We start from the raw sequence: 26566 nt of genomic DNA on the forward strand, positions 1-26566 counted from the left end.
GTTTCCCTTTAAATTGGCTGTAGATTGTCACCTTGAATGTGACATCACACATGCAGAGAAAAATCACTACTTTACAAGAATTAACCAAACATGACAAAGAGTTATTCATTCTTCTTTGTTTATTGTTGTTATACTGGATAACAGTTTATTGTATCTACAGTATTGATGTAATTAGCCTGTTGTCATAGTAACATCATTTTATTATCTGTGGATACCTTACATTATAACAATTCTCTTTCCATGATGAAATAAGTCTTTCAAAAACCAAATGAGACAGTCCAACTGCTTGTCAATGATGCTTTTCAATGAACAAGTCAATGAAAACAATGGTTACTTTGGTATCGTTGATGAATGTCTTGACACGATAAAAATCTACCCCATGAGTACTGAGGTAGTGGATGCTAGTCTCACAGGACAGCTGAATGTGCCACTGTCGCCATCTCTGGTATGCCAAGAAGACCGATGAAGATCAAACCTGCTCTGTAACTCTAAAACATTGTTTTCTGTGTACAAGTAAATTACTACATGATGGGGGAAAAGTTGGCAAAATTTCTTCTTTGTTTCCCTGGGTTGAAAGACCCTTAAGGCAGAATGCACCTCGAGGACAGATATTTGGACTATCAAATTTTTATGAATACTTCTCTGACCTGCCACTTGAGCAGCCTCATTTTGACGATCTTGGAGAAAATAAAGATTTTTTATACCACCAATTTTTGTAAAAATAGAAAACTTAATTTTTTTCCATACAGTTAACACAGGGATGGCTGCCATTTTGAATTTCAATATCGATAAATTCAAGGTAATTTGTTTCCATCATACCAAAATTTTCACACGGACCCCAACATTTATTCTTTATTTTGAAGAATGGTTGAAAGTTTCATTGAGGAAAGTTTCAGCAAAGTGTAGGTCTCCAAATCTCAAGGTGCATACTTCCTTAAATATTCCTAACCCTTCAAAACCTATTGAATGAGCAAAATATCAGAAACACACAGCTCTTTCTTCTGGGACCATCCATTTTTTCTGGTGTACTGTTGCAAAGCAACACAAAGGGGAGGATGTGAAACAATGCCAATGTAAATTACATACTTGAGAAAAAAAACAGAATATGAAATTCTTGAAGCAACAACGAAGGGGAGGATGTGAAACAATGCCATGTAAATTACATACTTGACAAGAAAACAGAATATGAAATTCTTGAAATACACACAGCCTCCTACCATGCAGTAGTTCTTGCAGTAAGCTATAAACTTGGTAAAATGCTAAAGAGCTTTCTGACAGTGCTGTAAATCAAAATACTGCCGGAAGAACAGACATTCATTTCTACCAAACAAGGCTTTCACATAGTGTATTCATGATTGAATTTGGTTGAATTCAAAAGAAGTTAATAAACTTAAGTGCCAGTATGTGTAGGAGGGTTATACATGGATGTAGCAATTTACTGATACAATTCAACAACCCTTTTGTTACAAAGTTTTGACACAACCCGTTTTGTTTTTACATTTGTGGTCGGACTTCTATTCATGGAAACTTGAGTTACAAGAATAAAACATCTTGACTTTACAGCTGGTCTTTTCTTGGAACTGACTTAGAACGCCTGACTGTCTGTTGCTCCCCAATGTGGTATCTGCAGGAAGAAAGGAAAACAGGAATTTCTAAATGTATGAACTTTACAAGGCTCACTGACTCTCTGGGTTTTACATGAAGCGATATTAAGTGCCTAAAGTTTGGAAAGTGGTGGTTTTCAGGTACAATGCACCTTGACAACAGGTATTCATAGTCTAAAATTTTTACAATACAATTTTGGTCTACGACTTGTGGAGCTCATTTTGAAGCTCTTAGAGAAAACAAACTTTTGAATATGTGAAAATTCAATATTTAATTTTTGCCTGTAGAGTTACCACAAGGTTGGTGGCCATTTTGAATTTTAAGTGTCGGTAAATGTTACATGATTTGTTTCTCTAGTACTAAAATTTTCTGTCTTTGACCCTGCTGTTTATTCTTTAGTTTGAAAGACAATGGTTTTGAGCTGCATACTACCTTAACTTGGTCTTCCTTCATTTGCAAATAACAATGTATTGTCGACAGCAACAGCAATAACAATCTCTCTGTGTGTGAATTGTTTGGGGCAAAGCTTATACTGTCTTACACTGAGGTATAATATAATTTTCTTTAGATACCGCAATTTTTATAGTTTCAGTTTCATAAAAAACACCTTGCCTTGAAATCACATTGATGAAGTTGGAAATTCAAAATTTTGAAAAATAAAGTTCATTTCTTGCCTGATCTGTTAAAATGGTTTGAGATGTGACAAAACTGAATTTCTACTCACCCCAGCATTTTGTGAGTTCTGATGTTTCATTGCTAGTTTCTTCTCCACGTTCATGGCCAACATTTGGCTACGAAATGAAAGGCCTTTCGTTTTCTCTATGACTTGCTGATATGCCGATACTGCCTGTGTTCCCATGACGACATGACCCTAAAAGCAAAGTTTGCAAGACAATTTTGAAACTATCAACACAGTCAAACCTGTCTTGGTCTCACCTTGTGGCAGTCCTGTAATATTTCACATGTTAGAGGCCACAGAACAGCTACCTCTTATGTTGAGAGTGGCCACATGTAATTACTCAACTTCAGTACAAAACCTGTGTATAATGGTCAGCACATCTGACTCTGTACGACCTCTGTCAACAAATTCTTAGACTGAACACAAGAAATGAGTCTGTTTTGATTGATTCTACACTGTGCCACAATTGTTTTAGAAATTAAATGAACATATCATGATTTTCAAGATTTGCAGTATTGAATTTTATTATTACTTTATCTGTTCCTAAATTCACCACTAAGCACACCACTGCACTGAAAGTAATGCCACGCCCACCCTGCATAGAAAGGTCACCTTCAGATACATGTAGTGGTCACTTTCTCTTGGTCCCTCGAGTGACCATTATACGCATTTCACTTTGTTCATTTTTGCTTGCTGGTAAAAACCATGTTTTCAATATAAGCATGTCACTAAAACAAGTAATTGCACTTATGACTTAAAACCTTACACCAAAAACTTTTGTACAAAAGCTCTTAAAAAAAAAAAGCATCTTATACTTAAATAGAACATGCCTTGGGGGCAGATATTCAGACTCTCAAAATTTCTACAATTCTTTTCTGATCTACTCCTTGTGGATGCTCATTTTAAAGCTCTCCAGGTGTAAGAAAAAACTTGCACTGTTTTAGTTTCTAGAAAATCTGAAATTTAATTTTTACCCCGTAGAGTTAACCAAAAGATGGGGCCATTTTGAGTTTCAAATATTGCAAAATGTTGAGCAGTTTGTTACGCTAGTTTCAAACTTTGCACGGTGACCCCTGATTTTTATTTATTGTTGATTTGGTAAGAGAATGGTTGAAGGCTTCACTGAGGAAAGTTTGCACAAAAGTTTTCGTCTTTCACTTTTGATGCGCATACTACCTTAATCACATTCAGTTGATAAAAGATACAAGAAGATGGTGATGAAATTGTTTGACAACATTCCATTATGGCTCTACCTTTCTCTAGAATATACACCTCTTTCATGCCAATGTCTTGTAGAAAGGTCTAAAACAAATTGCATATTATAAAGGGAGACAGGATTACCCCTTTCACTACAATGATCTGGTCCAAACTAATTAGCGACCTATTTAAAGGGAATGGGAGTTAACAGGTGAAAGAGGGGTTGGAAGGGACAAAAGAAAGGAGTTCATTTGCCGCTTTGTTCTACACTTTATTGCATGCCAGAGGAATTGACTGGAGCGGTATTTAAACTGTTTTGACAGCAAACTGCCACGGGGATGGAAAATGTTATTTTTGGCCAGCCAACTGTGATTGATGGATCAATTGAGGAAAGCTCATTGAGTCAAAATCCGGTACTCTGTTTCCAATCACTGATGCATACAGTGTTAAGCTTCACAGTAAAGCCTGCGTAAACACATAAATTTTCAACTGGCTTTAGAAATTTGCAACAGTAGGTGATTTGGTAGATGTGCTTTTCGGGAACGGCCTTCGAGCGGGCATGATTTGTTGATATGACCTTGTAGTTTTTCATTTTGAGGAGTTTTTTGAAGAAAGCGGGACAAATTAGCTTAGGCTGTTTAATATTTCTCTGTAAAGCATCGAATCTGTCAACATCACATAAAGGTTGTCCCACCATAATTAGTCAGCTCACCTGCTTAGAATCAATCTTGGCATCAAGTCTTGCATTTCTGATCAAATTGACAATCCACTTCTCAGCATCGTCAGGCGTCATGTTCAGTTTCTCCGCTAACATACTGAATTTTGTGAATATAAAAGAGGAATATAATAATTTTACCATGAAATGAACGAATTAACAGAAGCTCAACAAAAGGTAACTTAATGGAAAATGTATAGGCAGTTAGGTCAGTAGTTCATGAGTTCTTGATTTTTGACCATTTCAAGATTGTTTTAGCTCATTTGCATATTTTTAAGACCCATGTCATCGTTTGAACAAAACCACATCCACAGCTCATGATATCACACAAAACAGTGCCACATCTTTGGATCTCACCGATAAACAAGGGATGTTCCATTTATTTGCAATGGCAATCAGATCAGTAGACCACAATCCTGCACAGCATGCATGATCACTATGATGTTCACAATATGGTAAAACATGTTCTCTATATGGACACCCTTGTACTCTGGACACCTCTTTACTATGGACAGATTTTTCACATTCATAGTTACAACTTGAACAGGATTTTCCTGTCTAATCTGGACTATTTTACCATTCTACATCATGTTCTTAAAAGAAAGGTTTCATCGTACACAAGACACTGCATAGGCACCACCTAGTGACAATAATTTAAGAACCAAAAATTAGCAAATACCCTGTTTTTCATATATACTGCCATTTCATGAATGTTTCAATGGCAGAGGTTGGTAAATCTTCGTCCTTTGACGAGTGTCAAACAAAGGCAATGTATTAAACAGACACTGAGGGCAGTCTTACCTTATGCTAATACACTGATGAATACGACAAAATGTCTCAAAGATAAAGAGTCTGGCATTCTCGATGAAGTCATCCAGGCAGGCAACCAGGAAGAAGTCATTGATCAATACCTACAGAATAAATAGAAATATAATTATTTATTAAACGAAATATTCTTGCTATGAAAATTATAAAGGCCATGTAAAATTCTAGTCAGGACTCCAACGAGCCAAGGTTCAAGTGTGTGAAGGATTTAAGAAATTTAATGGTCTACACACTTGTGAGAATTGGATTTTGAATATTTCCTGTATGAACATTTCTGTTTACATGTTCCTTCTTGTCACCCTATCTGTTGGACTAAATACAGAGAATGAAGTTCTGAGATCAGAAATTGAAAGAACGTGCACTGTTGCTGTTAAAACGAAGAGTACAGATCGATTCATACTAACGCACAAAAGGCTTGCCCTGGGCTCCCCTTGGGCTAGCCTTCACCCTTGGAGACCAGCTGTACTTGTATGCAAATTTATTCACCTGCATTATAAAGGGCAGGAATTGGCCCACGTCAAAATGATCTTGCTAATGTTTACATATGATGTTGCAACTTCAAGAAATGGTCGCTTAAACTGTCTGGGAGAAAAATTGCTACAAGTCAAGATTTTTTGACCTCATTAACCAGGCATGAAATTAACTCACTTTTTTCGTCTGCAGAACGTTAAAATTGGATTGACCTTTGCCCTGAAACAAGGTTTTTTCCTCTGGCAAAAGGATACTTACAATCTCTTTTTTTCATATCATATTTTGTTTGTGGAAGAGATGCTACTATTGCAATGTTCATACGGGATACCGTTCTTTTTAACATAGCCAAGAAAGAGATGGTTCACAGAAACTATTAAGAATTTACCGAAGACGAAGGGAAAAAATGCCAAGTCCAAGCCGAAAGGACAACAGGTAAAATTATCACACCAATTTGTCCTGTATTTCAAATAGGAAGTTCCTGCTTGCCTTTGTTTCAGCACTGACAACAACAAGCCAGTGTCCTAAACGGCTCTCACATGTCTCACAGGTATTGTCCCATTTCTGTCTAATGAGAATGCTTCGGTCATTAGTTTGTTAAATGACCCAAACCATTCATTAAATGGATAGAAAATTTACAGTTTTACTTCGTGATGTACAAGACATTTTTTATTGAAGAGTTACATGACATGCTTAAAAATTCTGGAGGGCTTGGTATCCAACTAACTCAAGATATGTTAAATTTATTTTCATTATTGTATGCAGACGATGTTGCAATAATTGCAGCTTTGGATACGTTTGGCTGGCACAGGAAGTTGGTGATAAAGACAGATTCATGCAAGAGTTTGACTTGAGAATTAAAGATGTATATAAACAAAAATGGTGGGAAACTATCAGCAGGAAACCAAACATGCACACCTATATTGAATTTAAGAGCACATTAGATATAGAAAGAGATTTGTCCTTGAAGCTCGACTTCAAAATACTTCAAACATTTGCTTGTTTTCGTTGTTCTTGTCTTCCGTTACAAATAGAGGAAGGTAGACACACTGGTATTACCAGCATTGAAAGAATCTGTAAAATGTGTAAATCCAATAAGGTCGAGGATGAGTTTCATTTCCTCTTAGAATGCCCTGTTTTTGACAAGCTTCGGTTAATGTATATTGTAAAAGAATTTCTTATTCATCCAAATAAGTGTAAATTTCTACGTTTGTTACGATCTAAAGATAAGAATGCTTCGCTCAGAAATTCTTTCAATTGAAACTAAATTGTAATTTCTCTTTACCTGTCAAATCATTCATTTTCTTTTCCATTAACGATTTGTATAATTTTTGAATTGTAACTCCTTGCAAATGGGCCGGAGGCCTTGAAATGCAATAACTACTACACTACACTCCTCGCCCTGTATCCAATCACAAATGACTGTGTAAACTTGATCAGGGCTAGGGTGCTTTGGCAAAAATTATTTTAGAGTCCAGTCCAGTTGACCATTTACCGCAGAAAACTATCCATAACACAACAGGCTGTATATGTAGACATATAGTATACACTTGAAGTTGTTGATATGACAATGTGTGCTTTATCCTGTTTACAAGCATACAGCTAAAATAGTCCCGTCATGTGATTTTTTTCAAATTTGGAAATGAAATTCATTATGTCTCTTTGAGTAGTTGATGCACATTTTGCTGTCACGCAAGCGCCTTGTCTACAATACATTCATGAACTGTCAATGGTGTAAGCCATAGATGTTCGACTCAGTGAGATTGCAGGTGGAAAGTTTATTAAATTCTCTGTCACATTTATTTGTTGATTGTCATTGAGAGTGTTTCAGCACCTGAAGCTGCTATGCTTGCCGAACATGAAAACGGAGAGAGAAAGTTTCCACGCCGGCAACGTTAGTATTGATCTACGGGACGAAGAGCGAGGTAAAAAAACTTGTTGCAAAGTTCGCTGCAGCTCATCAAATACCACACAACGTCGGCGTCCAGACTGACAGACAACGCCAAGCGTGTTCCAACTGCGAGCACATCCCAGATATGAGGAAGGAGATTGAATTGCAGCAGATCAAATTAAGCCACTTAAAGACCGAGATTGCTACGCTTATGCGTTCTTTCAAAGTTATCAGATGAGCCCACCACCACCAGGATGACAAGCCCACCACCACCAGGACAACAACGTACAACCTGAGGTGGCTTTACTGCTGTTCAGGTCACAGTCCCTCCACCCTCACAGTCCCGCCACCCATGTGTGCTCCGGTGCAGGAATAAGTACAACCCCGAGAACCCCAAGAAGACATACAACAGCTATAATCAGCCAGAGATTAGAGAGCAGCAGCTCTCTCCGAAATTTTGCTAAGAACTTAGTGTTTGCTATTTCAGTGAGGAGGAGAGAGCACCGAGTAATTATTCAGGAAAATATATAATAAGACCAGTGACGGAAAAGACGCCCTTGATAACAAATGATTAAAATTAGTTAAGAAAACAGTGTTAAGTGTTTATCTTGAGCATATACCCACAGCCCATCAGTCAGTTGTTTGAAAACGATGCGTTAAAGCCATAGATAAGGGGCTGTGGGATGAGAGAGCTCTGAAAAAAGTTAAGACTGTGACAGGTGACTTTTTGTAAATGATATGTGTGAATGTTTTGTGATTGCTCATTTTACCCTGTGAATGATTCAATAAAAATTTATTTTTGAAAAACTAACCATCAAGTTTCCATATTCTACTACCTTATTTTCATTGTAGTAAAAGATGATTCTCTCATCTCTTTACTCCTTGGGTGTCATTGTTTTCCATATCGCAAAACGAATATTTGATATATGACTTCAAAATTGTCTCAGAGTTACCAGTAACCTATCATACACATGTTTATACATTCAAATTTACACAACTATTTTCCTGTTCTACGTCCTGGTGTGGGCATTGTAACTATCTTTTATCATTAATGCTATTGCTTGGAAAATAAACCCTGTGCTACTTTTCCAGTAAAGTTGTCGGCCTGTCAATACGTAGAGATGGCTCAGTCTTTTACACTATCGTATTATGGTTTTTTTGTGCGGTCCTGTAAGCAGAAGACCATACAAATTAAAAAACTGTAATACGATAGCGTGTAAGACCAACCCATCTCTACATAGGATTTTCATCAGATTCGAACATTGTATGTATACCCTCTACCTCATGAGTTGGCTTTGACATGATTCAGATTGACAGGCAGTTTTGTCTGCCTGTTATGGTTACTGTTTGCGCATACGCTCCATAAGATCGCCGAGAACATGAGATAGCTACCTTAATACATGTCTCCCAAATTTTCAATTGTACATGTCCAATATGTTTAAAACAACCATCCATCATCCATTTATGTTACGTCTGAAAACCAGATTTAATTAGTAACTGTGTTGTCTGTTTAAAATTCTTGAGCGATGATGCAGATTGGACAAGCAGTGAAGAAAATAACTCATGGATCTCGACGAACACATGGTGTGACATGGCATTCTGATCTCTCTGACCGAGGTTCTTATGTGTTTCTATTATTCCTGATGCAAACTATCACAAGGCTAATTTGTCCGTAATTTTCACAGTCATATGGAGTATACTATACTACTTTCGATGATGCCTGCTCACGCTGTTTCAGAAACACTGAAAGTCATGCATAGTGAGAAAGTCCTCACAAGGAAACATGGACAACTGTTGTAATGGCTTGTATCAGCAAATGTTACCACAATCTTTTAAATGTTTTCACCATAGCTGTCTAGATCAAGACCCATTTCTACTGGGCCATGATAAGAAGTAAGGACTCCATGTACTACTATAGCACAAACAAGGGACTGCAATATGCATGCAACACTTGACTGCCACTGGAAGAATATCTTACAGCACACAAAAGTTATACATGCTATGCCAATGTATAACACTTGATTGCCACTGGAAGAATATCTTACAGCACAAAAAAGTTATACATGCTATGCCAATGTATAACACTTGATTGCCACTGGAAGAATATCTTACAGCACACAAAAGTTATACATGCTATACCAATATATAACACTTGATTGCCAATGGAAGAATATCCTACAGCACACAAAAGTTATACATGCTATACCAATATATAACACTTGATTGCCACGGGAAGATTATCTTACAGCACACAAAAGTTATACATGCTATGCCAATGTATAACTTCTTTACGTGATGGTATTTACCCACTGATTTTAAACACGCTGTTGTTAAACCTCTTCTCAAGAAACCATCTTTTGATCATCAGATTCTTAAAAATTATCGCCCTGTTTCTAACCTACCATTCCTATCAAAGGTATTAGAACGCATAGTTGCTACTAGGCTGACCAATCATATTGCTAGTAATTCCCTGAGTGATCCGTTACAATTTACGTACAAAGCTGGTCACAGCACAGAGACTGCTCTCTTAAAGATTACTAATGACATATTGTTAGCGCTTGATGCAAAACATGATGTATTTTTGGTTTTACTTGATCTTTCCGAAGCCTTTGATACCGTTAATCATGATATTTTATTAAGTCGGTAGTCAGACCCTCTTGGTGTTTCAGGAAATGCACTTAATTGGTTCCGCTCATATCTTTCTAACCGTAGCCAGTGTGTTATTATCGATTCCACTAAATCATGTTTCCGTCAAATTGATACCGGGGTTCCACAAGGGTCAGTTCTTGGCCCTATACTATTTAATGTATATACATCTCCTTTGGGGAAATTAGTTGCAAGTCATGGTTGCCTGTATAGATTTTATGCAGATGATTCATCATTATACCGGTATATGTCTTTTAAGATCAATGAAGCTTCTGTGACAGCCAGCAATCTTGAACTTTGTATTTCACAAGTTAGGTCTTGGATGTCTGCAAATTTCCTTTGTTTGAATGATGATAAAACTGAATTTGTAACTTTCTCTGCATCTTCCAGTAATGCTTCGGATGATAGAATACAGGGGATACAGGTCGGTGACACCTTGATTCCTGCTCAAAGTCAGGCGAAAAGTCTTGGAGTTATCCTGGATTCTGGTCTTACGATGTACCCTTATGTCAACAATATCTGCCGCTCAGCTATTTTTCACCTACGACCAGTGTTCTCCACAAATGAAAATTAAAGGCGGGCGGCTATTAGCATATGTATTTGCATAATATTTGCATACAATTTACATATCACCAGGGCTATTCACAAGGCACTCCAGTGATGAGATATACTTCTGACATTCTCAATATTTTTCTCCATTCAGCAGTGATTAATGGCAAGCTATACAATTATTTTTACATTTAAATCCTGTCTATTTACTTTAAATAAATAATAAAACATCAAAAGTGAAAAAAAAACATTGAACTAATACAAACAATACATAATTTAGTAAATATATTGCACAATACCAACATGAAATTCAAAAGTAGGCCTACATGAGAAGTAATCAGTGTTCGAAATAATTGGTGGCAAATGGTGGCACGTTTTCATGTGACCCTCTGTTACTATATGTTTGTCTGTAGCCGGATTGGTAAAGCCATGAACGTCTTTTTTTTACGTCCATGACAAGTTGACACGGGACTGAATAATGCACAATGCGGAGTCAGCGGAGCATGCCTGCAGAGAAACATACGTTGACTTTAAAACTCAATTCATAATAAAGGGAGGCCCGAAAAAAATGATACCAAGTATTTCCAAGAGAAAGATTTGAAATTTCATCGACTCTTAGTTCGGCAAACGTACAAAACTTCGACAACTGCGCGGCGTAGGCTGCCATGCATGTTTGTGTGGAGCACGCTGGCGCACTAGATCTCGATCACACGCGACCTTTGAACTATACAGTAGGCCTACAGAACCGTATGTACGGTACATAGCTGCTGTATTCGGGTGATCACACGAATGATGATTTTAGCCCGTGCAGTTTCTTTTTACTTCATTTAATTGTGCCTTTGATATTTTAAAACGGTCACGGATTTTGAAACTTGATCAAACGCAACTGCTTCTCAAAGTCAATCGAATGAATCCATGCAAGTTACGAATGCGTGACAGGAAATGACACACATGGCTTCAACGTCATGTGGACGTACACGGATCTCAAAATGGCTAACTTGGCTCGGATACGCAACGACCTGAGCACGCGAAGTACCATACTTTTTTGCATCTGATATTTGTCTCAACCAATCGTACGATTTTAGCCAGATCTGATCGAAATCACTTTTCCTGACCTTCGGATCCTTACAAGTACGAGACATTGGCGGCAATGGCAGTTGACAATAGCATAGATGCTTTGACTGAGTGTCCGCTGGCAAAATGCAACACCGAGCCTTCGAGTGTACCGTGTCCGTTGTATGAAATGGACGGTGTCTGTACGGTACGGTCGGCAGCTTAACACATTTCAAGCTTTTTGAATTGAAGTCTTAGCCAGTGTTCATCGGCACTACGGCCGTTTCACACTTGAAAAGCTTGCTGAAATAAGAGCGTGACAAAATCGCCGCTGAGAAACATAGGTCTTCAACCACATTTACTAAAGAGTATCGGCGCCGGCGGATATGAAACAGGATCGGGCGAAAAAATAAAGGATCGGGGCCGTCGGGGCCTGGGGAGCCTGAGGATTGCATGCAGTCGCAAAACAAACCGACAGATGTGTGAACGGTCCCTCTTTATTACACGACGTTGTCAGTTGCTGTCATTTTTATTCAATAGGCTTTCAGATATTGTTCGGACAACTGACTGTGAAAACAGTTTAGGCGACAGAAAACAAAGGTGGGCGGGCGATTAAAGGCGGGCGGGCGAGATTAAAGGTGGGCGGCGACAAAAAAAGCCGGGCGCACCGCCCGTCAAAAACCCCTTGTGGAGAACACTGACGACGCATTGCAAATATTCGCAAATATCTTTCTAGATCAGACACGGAACAGTTGATTCACGCTTTTGTGACATCTCGCATTGATTCATGTAATTCTCTTCTTTATGGTCTTCCGAAATACTCATTTAATTGCATTCAACGTATCCAGAATATAGCTGCTAGAATTGTAACTCGCTCAAGAGTCACTGAGCATATCACCCCGATTTTGTTTCAGTTGCATTGGCTGCCTGTTTCTCAACGTATTGTTTTTAAGATTCTTATCTTCACCTATAAATGTATCCATTCACTCGGTCAAAGTTATCTTTCTAGCATGGTTAATTTGTACGTCCCAACCCGTAATCTGAGGTCCGCTGACCAATTTAAACTGTGTCAAAGCAGGTCGCGCACAAAGAAATATGGGGACCGTGCCTTCAGTATTGCTGCCCCTTTTTATGGAACAACCTTCCGATTGAAGTTCGTCACTCCCCAAGCCCGCCTAGTTTTAAATCAAGTCTTAAAACATTTCGTTTTAATTCTGCTTTAACTGAACTCATCCATTGTATTGATTTATCTTTGTGTTTAATTCTTGTAACTTTTTAAAAATTGATTGTATTTTACACAGCGTCTCTGATCACACTATTTGTGTGGATTAAGTCGCTTTATAAAGGAATAAATTATTATTATTATATTATTATAACACTTGATTGCCACTGGAAGAATATCTTACGGCAAACAAAAGTTATACATGCTATACCAATATATAACACTTGATTGCCACCGGAAGAATATCTTACAGCACACAAAAGTTATACATGCTATACCAATATATAACACTTGATTGCCACTGGAAGAATATCTTACAGCACACAAAAGTTATACATGCTATACCAATATATAACACTTGATTGCCACTGGAAGAATATCTTACGGCACACAAAAGTTATACATGCTATACCAATATATAACACTTGATTGCCACTGAAGAATATCTTACGGCACACAAAAGTTATACATGCTATACCAATACAGGGCTCGAACTTAACGGTTGCCCGCTTGCCCGGGGCAGGTAAAACCTGACATCGGGCTGGTAAAAATAAATTACACTTGCCCGGTCGGGCAAGTGTTAAACTTTGATCAAATTTACATGTTCTGGAATAAAATCTCAAGAAATTTTGTTGAACAATGTTAGCTCTTATCGAGTTTCAAGTCACTGAAGCGGGTATCACAACCGACAAGCCGGACGTCAACATTCAGCGAGTGATATCCAGCTGTTGTCTTTCCTCCCTCTGGAAGTCTAATCTCATTAACGTAAAACTTGCACTTGTTTGTCGCTAGTGACTCCCAGGGGTGTTGGTCAGTAATTCCAACAGCCACTTTGCACGTGGAGACCTGACTGAGACAACGCAGACTGTACGTACAGTCTGCGGTACGTCATGGCGAAGCAAACCACCCTGTTTTCATGTAAATTTTTGAAATCCAAGCCTGAAAAGTTACAGATTCCGGAACAGGATCTGTGTCAGGGGATACAGCACACATTCAACCGGCTGGCCACTCAGAAATCGACAGTGATAAAGCGCTAGCTAATGGCGCGGTCGCAGCATCGAGTTCAGTGGAAAGTAAAGTGAAGAAGCAGAAGTGCGATATATATGAAAAGAAACGACAACGGAAGTTTCAAAACTCCTGGAAAAGAGATTTGCTGATGCGAATATCGATTGATGGGCCACCCCTTCAGCTATATGACCCCAATCCTGCACTAGCATATTGGTGGACGAGTGGGCAAAGATCACGAAGACTAACACTAGTGGATCGTAACCATTAATATGATTGTCAATAAAGATAAAACAGAACCTGCATTGATATGATGCTGTCGGCCACATTTTGAGATTGCTTGGTCTTCGTGATCTCTGCCCAAATAATGTAAACAGACAAAAAATCGGGCAAGTAAGATTGTTCATTGGGCAAGTAAAATTTCTGGAAACTTGCCCGCTGGGCAAGTAGGTAAAAAAGTTAAGTTCGAGCCCTGCAATATATAACACTTGATTGCCATGGAAGAATATCTTACAGCACATAAAAGTTATACATGCTATGCCAATATATGACACTTGATTGCCACTGGAAGAATATCTTACAGCACATAAAAATTATACACGCTATGCCAATATATGACACTTGATTGCCACTGGAAGAATATCCTACAGCACACAAATTTGAAAGTTATACATGCTATGCCAATGTATAACACTTGATTGCCACTGGAAGAATATCTTACAGCACACAAAAGTTATACATGCTATACCAATATATAACACTTGATTGCCAATGGAAGAATATCCTACAGCACATAAAAGTTATACATGCTATGCCAATATATGACACTTGATTGCCACTGGAAAGAATATATATCTTAGTTATACATACTATGACAATATTCAAGTTACTATCTGAAAATTATAGTAAGCATCCTACTTACTGTCTCACATTCTCTGAGTTTCCTCTGTGCACCGTCAAAATCAAAGTTGACATAAAGACATTCAAGGAACTCCGTGATTGGATCTCTGTACGTGTACGACTCTTGCTGGATAACTTTGACCAAATCTTTCAAAACTGTCCGCCGTCTCTTGTTGGTGATTACAGCTGTGGTCAGGTAGCGTAAGATGTGTGGGCACATTGTCTGAATAGCATTCAGGTACCTACAGTGGTCAATAGAATACAAACATTGTCAACATTAATGTTAGTAAGAAGTCTGTACTAAATTAATATCATCATCTCTATATCAACTGTGCACACAGCGATGTGGAGGCTTTCTCGTCCCTTTAAAGTATCGATAAACGCTTGTTTTCATGACTCAGTTGGATCTCTACACAAGGACATAGCAGTCTCTTACAACATAGCAGTCTCTTACACCCGAAATTTAAAAGATGTTGTCTCCTTGGACTTGAACAGATGGGTTAAATCGACAAAGAGATGGAGAAAGATGCTGAACTCTCTTCACATGAACTTGCCCACAAAATCAAGAGAAACTTTGACATCAACGTTTCTGTGATGACGGTCAAGAAAGTTAGAAGGCAACTTGGTTGGAGGAGGAGAAACACCAAGTATTGTCAGGTGATACGTGCGGCTAATTGACCTAAATGGTTTATGTGGTGCAAGAGAAATTTGTTGAGCAGAGACACTTTTGATGATGTCATCTTTACTGATGAAAGCAAAGTTGTATTTCAGCAGGCAATGAACTACAAAATGGTGAAAGATGAAAGGGAAGAAAATTTACACCCCATTGCAAAACACCCAAAATAGGTATTTATAACCTCCAGTATATGTTAGCTTTAATGCATTTGTTTAACTGTCCTTAATTTTATGCAAGTTCAATATTGATGACAACTTTAAAAAGATCTCTACATGCTTTCACCAGTGTCTGTATTGATCAAATTCTTTCATTTCTATATTGTTTACAGGTCTACATTTGGGCGGGAATATCTAAGAAGGGAGCGACATCAATTTGCATCTTCACCCGCATTATGAAAAGTGAATTCTACCAGGAAATCCCACAGAAGCATCTCCTACCATTTGTTGAGATGAATTATCCTACTTAAACAATCCTGGTATATCCAATTATCTACACCACATCTACCCAGATGATTTAGAAATAAAAGAAACAACTGAAAGTGTGGACTCGGCTTCATACCTAGACGTATTGTTTGAAATTAGACAAAATACACTATATACTAAGCTGTATGACAAAAGAGACGATTTCAATTTTGAAATCATAAACTTTCCCTTTTTGTCGAGCAATATACTATCATCTCCAGCTTATGGTGTGTATATTTCACAACTCCTTAGATACAGTAGAGCATGCAATTCATATGAAGACTTTCGAGTTAGACACAGCCTATTAGCTCAAAAGTTAGTGAGGCAAGGATTCTCAGAAAGTAGATTAGTGAAATCATTTAAGAAGTTCTACGGTAGATACGGAGATGTTGTATCAAAATATGACCTGTTTTGTATGCCTTCTTTGTAAACGCACTGTTATGAGACCATTTGATCTGACGTACTTTGTAGAGTGATGTGGAAACTATCATTCCCTGAAGACTTTATTCAATGTAGACATCCAAACTATGCCGTGTAGTGTCTGTCAATTTACAATGATCATTGAGGTCTGTCTATTACCTCCATGCAACGCTGTAGAAAAATCTCAATTCTGTCTTTCTGTCTCTATAAAAAAATTGCCTAGCAGTGAACTTTCATGTGGAGGATTTTAATTGTTATTCTCTTCTTTCCGTAGGATTTGAACCCGATGGAGAACATATGAAGTGAAATGAAACACCATCTGCGAAGATATGCAAAGCCACACAACAAAGCTGAGTTCATTGCTGGGATTGTGTCATTCTGGAAGACTGTCACACTGCAGACATGCAACAAGTATATCAACCACCTCCATAAAGTCATGCCACACGTCATCCTTAGGAAGGGAGCTGCTTCCGGGTTTTAGACCAGAAGAGTACGCATAGACTAGCATTTTCCTAACTGAAGCGTACGCATAGATCTGTAGCATTTTCTTAATCTTGGTTATTTTTACAAAGTACTTTATTTTGCATTGTGTATTAAGATATATAATAATGATATTTTCATTTGTTGTTGTTATTTTTGCATTTGCCTCACAGTCAACTTGTGTTTTAGTATATGCTTGATTTGGGTGATGGTTTTACATTTTAAATAAAGTTTTGAAATTGAGTTGTTTGTTTGTTGTCATAAATCCGTGTGTTCACAAGCCTTGTCTATGTGTACCCCTCCTTTGATCAAGCATGATTTTGTGGAGTTGCTGCTGAAACAAATACTGACAAATACAATGCTGCTTTGATAAAATGGCAAAACCCTTTTGAAATTTCGCTAAGTAATCACGCCTTTCTTGATTCAAAGTATTCATGCCTCTCTCGATTAGAGATGCACACACTGAGAAATCTGGTGAGAGTTCGATGCATGACTCTGAAAAAGAAGCATGATTAAGGTTGACACAAGAAAACTATATATTTGATTGCTGTAGTTGTGTTCTGTAGTGTCTTTTGGCCCTTTTCCTGCCAAGTTCATATTTCACCATCGGGTCAAGTTCGTTAAAACTAGTGAAGCACAATATGTCCCATTTGGTGCATTTTGATGAAAATTGAAAATTGGAAAGCCCCTGAAATCACAGATACTGTAAATATAATTTTTATGGACTACAGCTGTTGGAACAGACCAAGTCAAATGGGTGGAAATAAGAATGGTTTTGGCTCAATACCACTTTTCACTTGGTTGGCTGATGGGGCAATGATACTGTGTGGCAGGTAAAGGGTTAAAATGGCCTCGGTGAGGAGTTGATCCAATTTTTGAGCAGTAAAATGACAACTTACGGTGCTTGATAGAGGAACAAATCAATGATAGCATCTCTACCCTTCTGATGGTTGAAAAAGACAAAGAGACTCCAGTGTATAAGCCAAGTACGCTGTTGTAGCATTTGAAGAGGCGTTACATAAACCTGAAATTAAAGCATCAGACATGAAGAATATTATCAGAGGAAGACAATATTTTTTTAGGTGAAGGATATTCTAATCAACTACACTAATGTACAGTCACATAGCCAGGCACATCATGTGCAAGCTTACAATGCTGTGCACATCATGATCTTGCACATCTTGAGAATAAATACAACTAATTGATGTACTAATGTATATGACATTTGCTTTGCCAATACTTTGAACTGATATTGGGCGTTGTAATATTGTTGTCCTTGTTTTCTTACTCATTTTATTTTCATTCCTAGACTTCACTCATCTTACTACGATAAGTCCATTTCAATCTCACATATCCATCTTAATTTTACAAATCTCCCTGCATCCATTCAAATATATTAACAATCAATTCAAATCTCTTACCAAATTCTTCCCAATCTCATAAAACAATTCCAATTTTACAAATCCATTTTAATCTCACAAATCCACTCTAATTCCATTCCCATATAACAAATCCAGTCAATCTGTGCATTTTGATTACATTTTGTCTTATTCTGTGTACCTGAACATTTCTTCTATGTTTAACGATGTGTTACTCTTTTTAGCTATCTACTTTTACCGTTCATTAAAATCCATTTATGGATGCACTGTCTTTCAGCAATAACTGGAACAAAATGAATTGTACAAGAGACAGAAGTGTTGTATTTGCTCATACAATCATCTCAGGAAAATATTGTGTTTCTTTACTTACATTGGAATCAATGACTTCTTTGAGTCTGTTCAAGTCTTCAAGTGCAGCGTCCCAATTCTGCATGAGAATCTCAGAGGCCAGTTTACCCCAGAGTGAACTCAATGCATTCTTATCATTTGGGAGTACCTAGTAAAGAAGACAATTTTATCCTGTTTAGACACAGCAAAGTCTATGGTATACTACAAAGTCACATCTGTCTGATGGGGATACGTACATCTTATGGTTAATTATAACAAAACAGATACAAACAACCAAACTAGGGTTCTGTTGTCTGCTCCTGTTCCAATTATTTCAGTGCTTATTGGGCACTTTTTATACATATTCAAATATTTTGTTTTCTTCTGGGAGTATGTGGAAATATTCAGAATTTGTTCTTTCAACACTGCATGTACACATAATGCCTCTATTATTGTAGACAATTTTTAAAATCTAGACACCAAGTCATCAGTGAAAATGTAACCAGTGGGAGATTTTGCGGTTTCATAAGAAAATTTTACTCACTGCCTGTGTATCTTAGCCCCAAAAATCTTACGAATAATGCATTTTTTTCTCTAGACTTAGCCTTCCGCAGGTGTAAGCTGTTCTTGTATGAACTTACCAAGACTCTGTGGAAGTAGAGATACTCAGCCGCCCCAGAATAGTTACCACATTCGTATTGAAACTTGGCATATCTGTAGAGTGTGTCGAGCATTTCTGGGATGAACTGTAATAATGAACAACATGTGTCTGATGGTTAAGATTGATTCAATGAACAGTTTTACCTGTTTCAAATGGTGACAGGTAACTAATGCAGCTCTCTGTTCATATCAAAACTTTAATTTATGACATGAACGCTGTTGGATAAAGAGACATGCTGTCTTTTGTGAAATGTACATGCTCCTGTTTGAGTTTCTGGACCAACTCCAATAACAAGCTTGTTTTAATATGATGACGTTATTGAGCTTTACTCTTTTCCTGCCATACAGTATCACTTCCAAATCTGCAAAGTCAATGAAAAACAGCACTGAGCCAAAACTTACTGTATGAATTTTCACCCACTTTGCTTGGTCTGTTATAACAGTTTTAGTCCGTAAAAATCTTGTTTACACTGCCCAGTATCGATGTTTTCAGGGGCCTTCATGTTCAAAATTTCGTTCAAATGCACCATACGAGACATGTTATGCTTCACTAGTTTTAACTTGAGCTGGTGGTGATGACACGAGCAAAGGCTGACTAAAGATGTGATCTGTTAAAAATCATTTGCAAGATTAGAAAAAAATTTTCTTACCCCATGATGTTTGGATAAATAGTCATAAAACTGTCTGCCGTCCCTTGTACTCTGTATCTGATTACTGACTTCTGGGTCTTCAAAGATCTTTACAATTGGTTCTGTCTCAGATTGTAATCTCTTTAAATCTGCTACTACTTCTGCACGCTTGTTTTTCAGAGCTGCAACACAAAGATAAAACTGATTTGCAATGACATGAAGGTTTAAGGTAGAATGCACCTCGGGGACAGAAATTCGGGGCTTCAAATTTTTTCAATTTTCTTCTGACCTACCACTTGTGGGGGCTCATCTTGAAGCTCTCGGTAAAAGAAAAGTTTTCATGGTCTTAGTTATCGAAAATCGAAAATTTTATTTTTTCCCATAGAGTTAACACAGGGATGGCGGCCATTTTGAATTTCAAATATCGAGAAATCGCAAGTTATTTGTCTCTCTAGTACCAAAGTTTGCATGGTGACCCCTGATTTTTATTCTTGCTTTGGTAAGAGAATGGTTGAAAGTTTCACTGAGGAAAGTTTGAGCAAAAGTTTAAGTCTTTCACTTTCGAGATGCATATTACTTAATATATCCAAAAATATTTGTTGGAAAATTTTGACCACACTTTTCTGAAGTTACTTAATTGGTGCACTATTTTCATAAACTCTGTATTGAAATTTGAAAAATACATGGCAGTGATGAGATTTGAGTTGAAGGCATTGATAAGTTACTTACAGTCTGGAACCTCTTCCTCAGGATGCAAGTTTTTGTATACATCCATGGCAAAATCAACCTGAAACATCAGGAAATGTACGTCACATTCTGGCCTTGCCCATAACAGGTTTGTTGTGTCAATCATTTTGGATCATGTGGTGAACAAGGACACAACAAACTTACAATGGTTTGCAATATACTCATTACTGAATTATTGAAGCAAAAAGTTTTAACTCAAATCTACTCAGAACAATATATTCAAACACCAGATGTTGAATTGCATAATTTTTGCGACACAACATAACATAATTCTGACAATGTAATGGATGCGTGTGCAGTTTGGGATTCATGTAATGATTAATGACTCATGAAATAGCAATATTCCCCTCACTATCAAAATGTTTGCTGGTTTGCTAACATACAAAAATATGTCTAGTATATCGCAATGGAAAGTGTGTTGTAACTTGTAAGCTGTTTGAATTAAATGCTTCTGCTGGCAAGCTATTGTTGACGTTGTCAGGATGGAGTTGTTTTAAAGACAAGCGTCAGTTTATAATATTCGCTCTCTGATCTGCAGGTGACCAGAGAAATCAAGATATGCGACACCCCCACCCCTAACTTAAGTGAATTGGGGAAAACGTTTACATTATGAAACCATACAGAGCTGGACAACAAAGTTGATGCGTCCACGATCACAGCGCCCTCACTGTCTATATTCTTACCATGTTCGTCTTACTGAGGAGGTCAAGCTTCCCTTGGAGCATTTCTTTCTCATCGTAAATCTGCAAATAAGAGACGGTTGGCAGCGGTCAATAAGACAGTTGACATGAAGTACATATTCTCCTTTTGGTGCGGAAAAGACGGATCATACATGTCACCATAGCATAGCCATATTGTTGAACTCATGTTTCTACACACATACTATGTGACATAGTATCACACATGTGGTTCCAGGTTTCGGAACCATATACCAGAAAACATAAAGAAACGGGTATATTTTTGCACTCGTAGCAGGATATAACTGATACGGTATTACACTGTTGCACCCACCTCTTTCACCGACAAGAATTCCAGAAGAGGAAACACTAAATGCCGGTCTAAATAATTTCCTATCTTCGATGTCAGATCGAATTCCGCCATGTTTTTTGTCAATTACCCACAATGCATTATGATGTGGCGGAAAAGGAATCGGTGTAACTCACTTTTGAACAGGGACGTTGCCTGCAGTCACGCTATTTTCATATTAGAATAGCGACCTTTTCATGGGCGTCTAAAAGCGTTTGAATAGTATTTAACTTTGAAAGTATATATCTTTTACTCGATAAAATAGATTTACTCTCATTTTAATCCTCCACTTTGAACTTTTCAACACAGAGAGCGGAGTCCCACAGAGTTCACCTTCAAGTCGGAAAGTTCACTAACCCAAAAGCTAGGTCCTCGCGCATTAGTTAAATTGCTATGACCTGCGATACGGTTGTCAAGGTCGTCCAAGAAATCTGGCATGTGGAGGAATTAATTTACAGTCATATCAAAATGTACAGATGAGTAAATCTACAATATTAACGAAAATGCAATATCGTATATATGAAAATCACGCATATAAGGAAATTATAGTAAGGAATTACTTTTTTCTAGGTCATTGGATATCTCTTTTTTGGCGATGTTGTGCGTCCTTGATGACACAGGGACGGATGTTCTGCTTTCCAAAACCAAGTCGTACAACTGAAGTTGTTTTAGTTTAGATGTCAATACAATAACTCTGAGACACTATGGCTGAAAGCGAGTCAACTGATTCGATTCCAGACTCATCTAAGGGAGACCAATCGAAAACGGAGAGGAAAACCAAAGGTGTGAAAAAATCTGGTAAGCCATGTCTAAACCAACACAACGTTAACAGTGCTCTAATGTCACAATCCAGGAAGTAATATTATTTTGAGATCTGATTAGAAGTGAAATCGACATGGTTTTGAGTTTCCTATATACACTGTACTGTGGACATCGTGTACACATTGTGCAGATCTTGCAAGTGCGATAAAATCGTCAGTACGTGCACATTGTCTTCAAGTTCAGGGGAGGGCAGAAGACTTTTTCAGCCACGATCATGACGATTTTGTGATATTGTGATGTAGATTGTAGAAATCTAGCTGTTATTCCCTAGCCTGAGCCAAAAGTGTGAATATAAGCGTTGTGAATCGTCATAATTAGCATTGCTTTAGAACTTAATTAGCCGGATATTTTGTTGTCCAATATTGATTATTTTTATATGTCTGTTCTGTTCAGTTTTGTATTGCTGTACTGTACTCAATAGTCTTGAAATGCAATTCTGTGTACTGAGTGTATCCAAATCCTGTATTTATAAGGTCTACTTGGACTAATTGATAGAAACCAGAATTTTACATAAGGTGACGGTAATCACTGTAGATACCTGGTGTTGTAGATGATGTACTTTTCACAGCCATCATATTCAGTACTGCCCAAGTTTCAGCAAAGTCCCTACTCATCACTTCTCGGATTTTTTTTCCCTAGATCTGAAGACAGACAGTCAAGAAGACAGTGATCATAAAACACCAGTCATTGATATACCTGAATGCGCAGTTTGCTTACAGACCTGTGTCCAACCAGTGCAATTACCTTGTGGTCACATTTTCTGCTTCCTCTGCGTGAAGGGAGTGGCCAACCAAAGCAAAAGATGTGCCTTGTGTCGTAATGAGATTCCTATGGAGTTTCTGAACTGTCCTACCCTTGTGGAGCCCATTGGCAGAGTACAGCCTTCCTCAACAGATGCTAAGGACAAGTATTCATGGTTCTATGAAGGCAGAAATGGTTGGTGGAAGTATGATGAACGTACCACAGTAGAGCTAGAAGAGGCTTACAAACAAAAAAACCGATGTGTTGAACTGCTGATTGCAGGCTTTCTGTATGTTATAGACTATGAAAATATGATTCAGATCAGACGAAATGATCCAACAAGACGTAGAAGGATCAAGCGGGACTTGTCTTCTGTACCCACTAAAGGTATTGCTGGGATCAAGTATTTGTCCAGTTCTAGAAGACAGGATGAAAGGCAAGGGGATGGTAATGAGATGCAAAGTACAGACTCTGTGGTCAGTAAAGTGACTGCATCTCCTGGGGGTGATCAGGATGTCCATACCACCACAGCTCATTTCAGTGCAATGACCCTCTCAGATCAAAACGATGGCGTGGACACTGACGATGAAGCTGAAACAACCTATGAGGTAGTGGTTTCTTCCACCGGAAATTCAGGTGGCGGCGATCAAACCAGTATGTCGTCTGGAAGGAGCAGCCGACACCACCATGTCAGATCTCCAAATTCTCTGGCAAACATGAGTTCACAAGCACTTAGGGAAGGTATCCAGAGCCTCTTTCCACAGGGACTTAGATTGCGTAGAGGAGCTCGGAGACAGAACAGACGAGCTGACAACATGGTCAGCAGGGAGGAATATATGGCCACTGAGTCAGAATTCAGGGATGGTAGACATAATATACCAAGTTGTGAAGATACAGTCATGCAGTCTAGGTATGACGGAGATGTTGAGAGCAGTGGAGATGACGATGATTGAGGGAGACTAACTATTTCTGTCCATTAAAGAAACTAAGATTGATTACCTGGAGAGAAATGCTTACTTGGTCAGACATTGAGACAGCTCTAAGTGGACTCACCTCTCACAATGCCAGCTTCGATAGCGATAACTTTTATGTAAAGGTGTGTTTTAGTATTTTTGTTCTTGCTGTAAAGTGAAGTTTCTGATGGTACATTTACTTCCCAAATCATGTGGAAATGCATGTGTTTAACTTGTAATCACAGCCTGTACGTTTTTAACTTTTTAATGTTATTTGTGTCCATTTTATTCCTGACCATAATTTATTTGTCACCAAAAATATTGTAATAAGCGGCCACAATGCAAAGCAAAGACAAAGCTTATACTTGGTATGGCATTTAATTTCAACGTATTTGAAGGAGAGAAATAAGAAAAATGTTCATTTTCTAAAATAAAAATTATGAACATATTGTTAAAAGTTGTTATCCTTTTAAGATGCCTTCGTACACAGTAAACTTTTAGTTCCAACCACTTGCTTTTGCTGTACTGCTTGTTGAAGCAAGTCCACTATTAACATTGAAATGTTATTTTGCAATCATGATAGGAAATCACATCTCTCTAGTTCTTTCACTCTGTGCTTCTACTTTCTTTGGGCATTTATTTCATTTCTTATCACTTTTGTGACAAAGATGTAGCCAAGTCCACTCTTACTTTCAACAATGTCAACAATTTATGAGTCAGTGGACGCATTGAAACTATTTGACTCAACATCAGAAATACAGTCAACAGAACAATGTAATTACTGAAGATGGCAACTCTTTTTGTGCATGATACATGTAAGTGTTACCTCAGAGCAAATGGTTTCTGAAACGATTTTGAAATATTTGTATAGCCTCTGGCTTGTCAGATTGCACTATCATTCAAAATAAGAACAGTGTCTTAGAGAAACAGTGCTGTTATAGTAGTGTTAAGCTCAAAGACACAAGCAATGCTATGCCATGGTGTACTCATTGATTTATCTATCATGGCAGTGGCCTTGTGGTTCTGATGCCAACTTAGGTACATGTAGTATGTATATGTTTCTGTGACTTACATGCCCTAGTTTTGTTGTAAGTATACCCAGGATTGATGTGTCCCCAGATTATGCTATGATAATTTCCAAATTTGTGGACGTAGAAGGGAAAGACAGCTTTTGCATGCAGACTGCTCACAAGAGGTTGCAAGATGTTTTAGTAAAAGGTTAACCTCAAAATTGAGAAGAAATATACTATCACAAATCAGTACATGGAAATCAACATTTTGTGGTGGAGGTTAAAAGTACATGAAACAGTAATTATATGATATGACTATTTCAAGCAAACAAGAATGTAAATTGTTTTATGTCAGTGCTTTGTGATGTACTCAATTGTATTATTTCCAGTGCTTGATGTGTTTTAAAGATGTCCATATTTACCCAGAGCATGAAATCAATGAACTCTTTGGTAACTGTTCCTTGTGCAGGGTTCAGGGAAAATAATTATTATGATTGTAACAGTGTTGTACGTCGTCGTTTGACAGTTTCACACTACTTAGTATCATTATGAAAAGATGAAATCATGATAAGACCCATTTACCGTATATGCTTTATCATTTATGGGAGATCTTTTGATTGATTTTTATTTATTTTATCTATTTCTTCTTTTTGTCTTGCTGATAATCGTCTATGTAGTTCATGTTTTGTTGATGTCTAACATTTGATGTGTTCATTAAAATAGGCAATTAGAAGTATGCCAAAATGGAGCCCTTTTTTCCAGAATGGGATCTGAGAGATGTAGGCGCCATCCATAGTTTTGAGATTGTAAAGAGAGTTGAAGAATGGTTTAATAGATTACAGGTGGCTGATCGACCAAATTCCACCAATAATGAAATGTTCACTCATATCATACATACTATTGTTTTTCAATCATGTCTTTTGGGATTCTCGCAAATTTGAAAAAAAAAGATTGATGGTGATCTTAGTAAATTCTAAGTCTTGTAAAATTTGGTCACTACTAGTCATAAAATTGACACAAGATCTGAACTGCAATCAGGCCAAAGTACGTAAATTCTTTGTTTTGCATCCTTCCACACTTTGGGGATTGGATGGTTTTATTTAAAACAGTGCATTTGAATGGAAGTTTACGTCCGATAAATCTGTGTTTACAAATTTTGTAAAATGTACTTAAAATGCCAGCATACTTGCAGGATGTTGTATTGTAGTTTACATTGTACAGGTGAACAATCAGGGAAAAAATAAGTTTCTGCTTTGGTTCTTGAATTGACACTCATATTACATGGAAACAAATCAAGTAAATATAAAACTTGCTTGTGTAAATTTTTCGATGTATTTACCGGCTTATCCTTCAAAATTTTGAGTAGATGCAAAACTGAATGAATTCACTCTAGCCTATGGTAAAATGTGACTGTCACTAAAACTGCAACAAGTGGCCTTTTTCTGATTATTATGAATGATTGTATTGGATGGTGAACTTA

The 26566-nt window shown here is 37.6% G+C and overlaps 2 protein-coding genes across 4 annotated transcripts; one reads left to right on the top strand and one right to left on the bottom strand.

Annotated features, from left to right (window-relative positions):
- Window positions 1–101: 101 nt before the first annotated feature.
- LOC139134107 (eukaryotic translation initiation factor 3 subunit E-B-like) lies at window positions 102–21668 on the bottom strand. Its single transcript, XM_070701020.1, has 12 exons — window positions 21546–21668; window positions 21218–21277; window positions 20517–20574; window positions 19809–19969; window positions 19140–19244; window positions 18542–18667; window positions 17692–17816; window positions 14778–14997; window positions 4998–5107; window positions 4194–4296; window positions 2330–2476; window positions 102–1624 (listed from the first exon to the last, which is right to left on the bottom strand). Exons 1-12 carry the CDS (start codon window positions 21633–21635, stop codon window positions 1586–1588), a joined length of 1344 nt encoding a protein of 447 aa, XP_070557121.1. The 5' UTR covers window positions 21636–21668; the 3' UTR covers window positions 102–1585.
- Window positions 21669–21926: 258 nt separating this feature from the next.
- LOC139134108 (E3 ubiquitin-protein ligase rnf146-like) lies at window positions 21927–25830 on the top strand. Of its 3 annotated transcripts, XM_070701023.1 has the most exons (3): window positions 21936–22030; window positions 22131–22358; window positions 23022–25830. In XM_070701023.1, exons 2-3 carry the CDS (start codon window positions 22265–22267, stop codon window positions 24074–24076), a joined length of 1149 nt encoding a protein of 382 aa, XP_070557124.1. In that variant the 5' UTR covers window positions 21936–22030; window positions 22131–22264; the 3' UTR covers window positions 24077–25830. The 3 variants fall into 3 exon arrangements, with proteins under 3 accessions (XP_070557123.1, XP_070557124.1, XP_070557125.1); XM_070701022.1 differs by having other exon boundaries at window positions 21927–22358; XM_070701024.1 differs by lacking the exon at window positions 21936–22030 and having other exon boundaries at window positions 22154–22343.
- The last annotated feature ends 736 nt before the right edge of the window (window positions 25831–26566 follow it).

Source organism: Ptychodera flava, chromosome 5 (genome assembly GCF_041260155.1).
Source record: "Ptychodera flava strain L36383 chromosome 5, AS_Pfla_20210202, whole genome shotgun sequence".
Lineage (NCBI taxonomy): Eukaryota > Metazoa > Hemichordata > Enteropneusta > Ptychoderidae > Ptychodera > Ptychodera flava.

Excerpts from the sequence above, each read along its gene's own strand:
- LOC139134107 (XM_070701020.1), bottom strand. The coding sequence starts at position 21,635 with ATGGCGGAATTCGATCTGACATCGAAGATAGGAAATTATTTAGACCGG. Across the intron at positions 19,970-20,516 it reads TGAGGAAGAGGTTCCAGACT|CTCTGAAAAACAAGCGTGCA; the intron begins GTAAGTAACTTA and ends TTTGTGTTGCAG. Across the intron at positions 5,108-14,777 it reads AACTCAGAGAATGTGAGACA|GTATTGATCAATGACTTCTT; the intron begins GTAAGTAGGATG and ends TTTATTCTGTAG.
- LOC139134108 (XM_070701022.1), top strand. The coding sequence starts at position 22,265 with ATGGCTGAAAGCGAGTCAACTGATTCGATTCCAGACTCATCTAAGGGA. Across the intron at positions 22,359-23,021 it reads CAAAGGTGTGAAAAAATCTG|ATCTGAAGACAGACAGTCAA; the intron begins GTAAGCCATGTC and ends TTTTTTCCCTAG.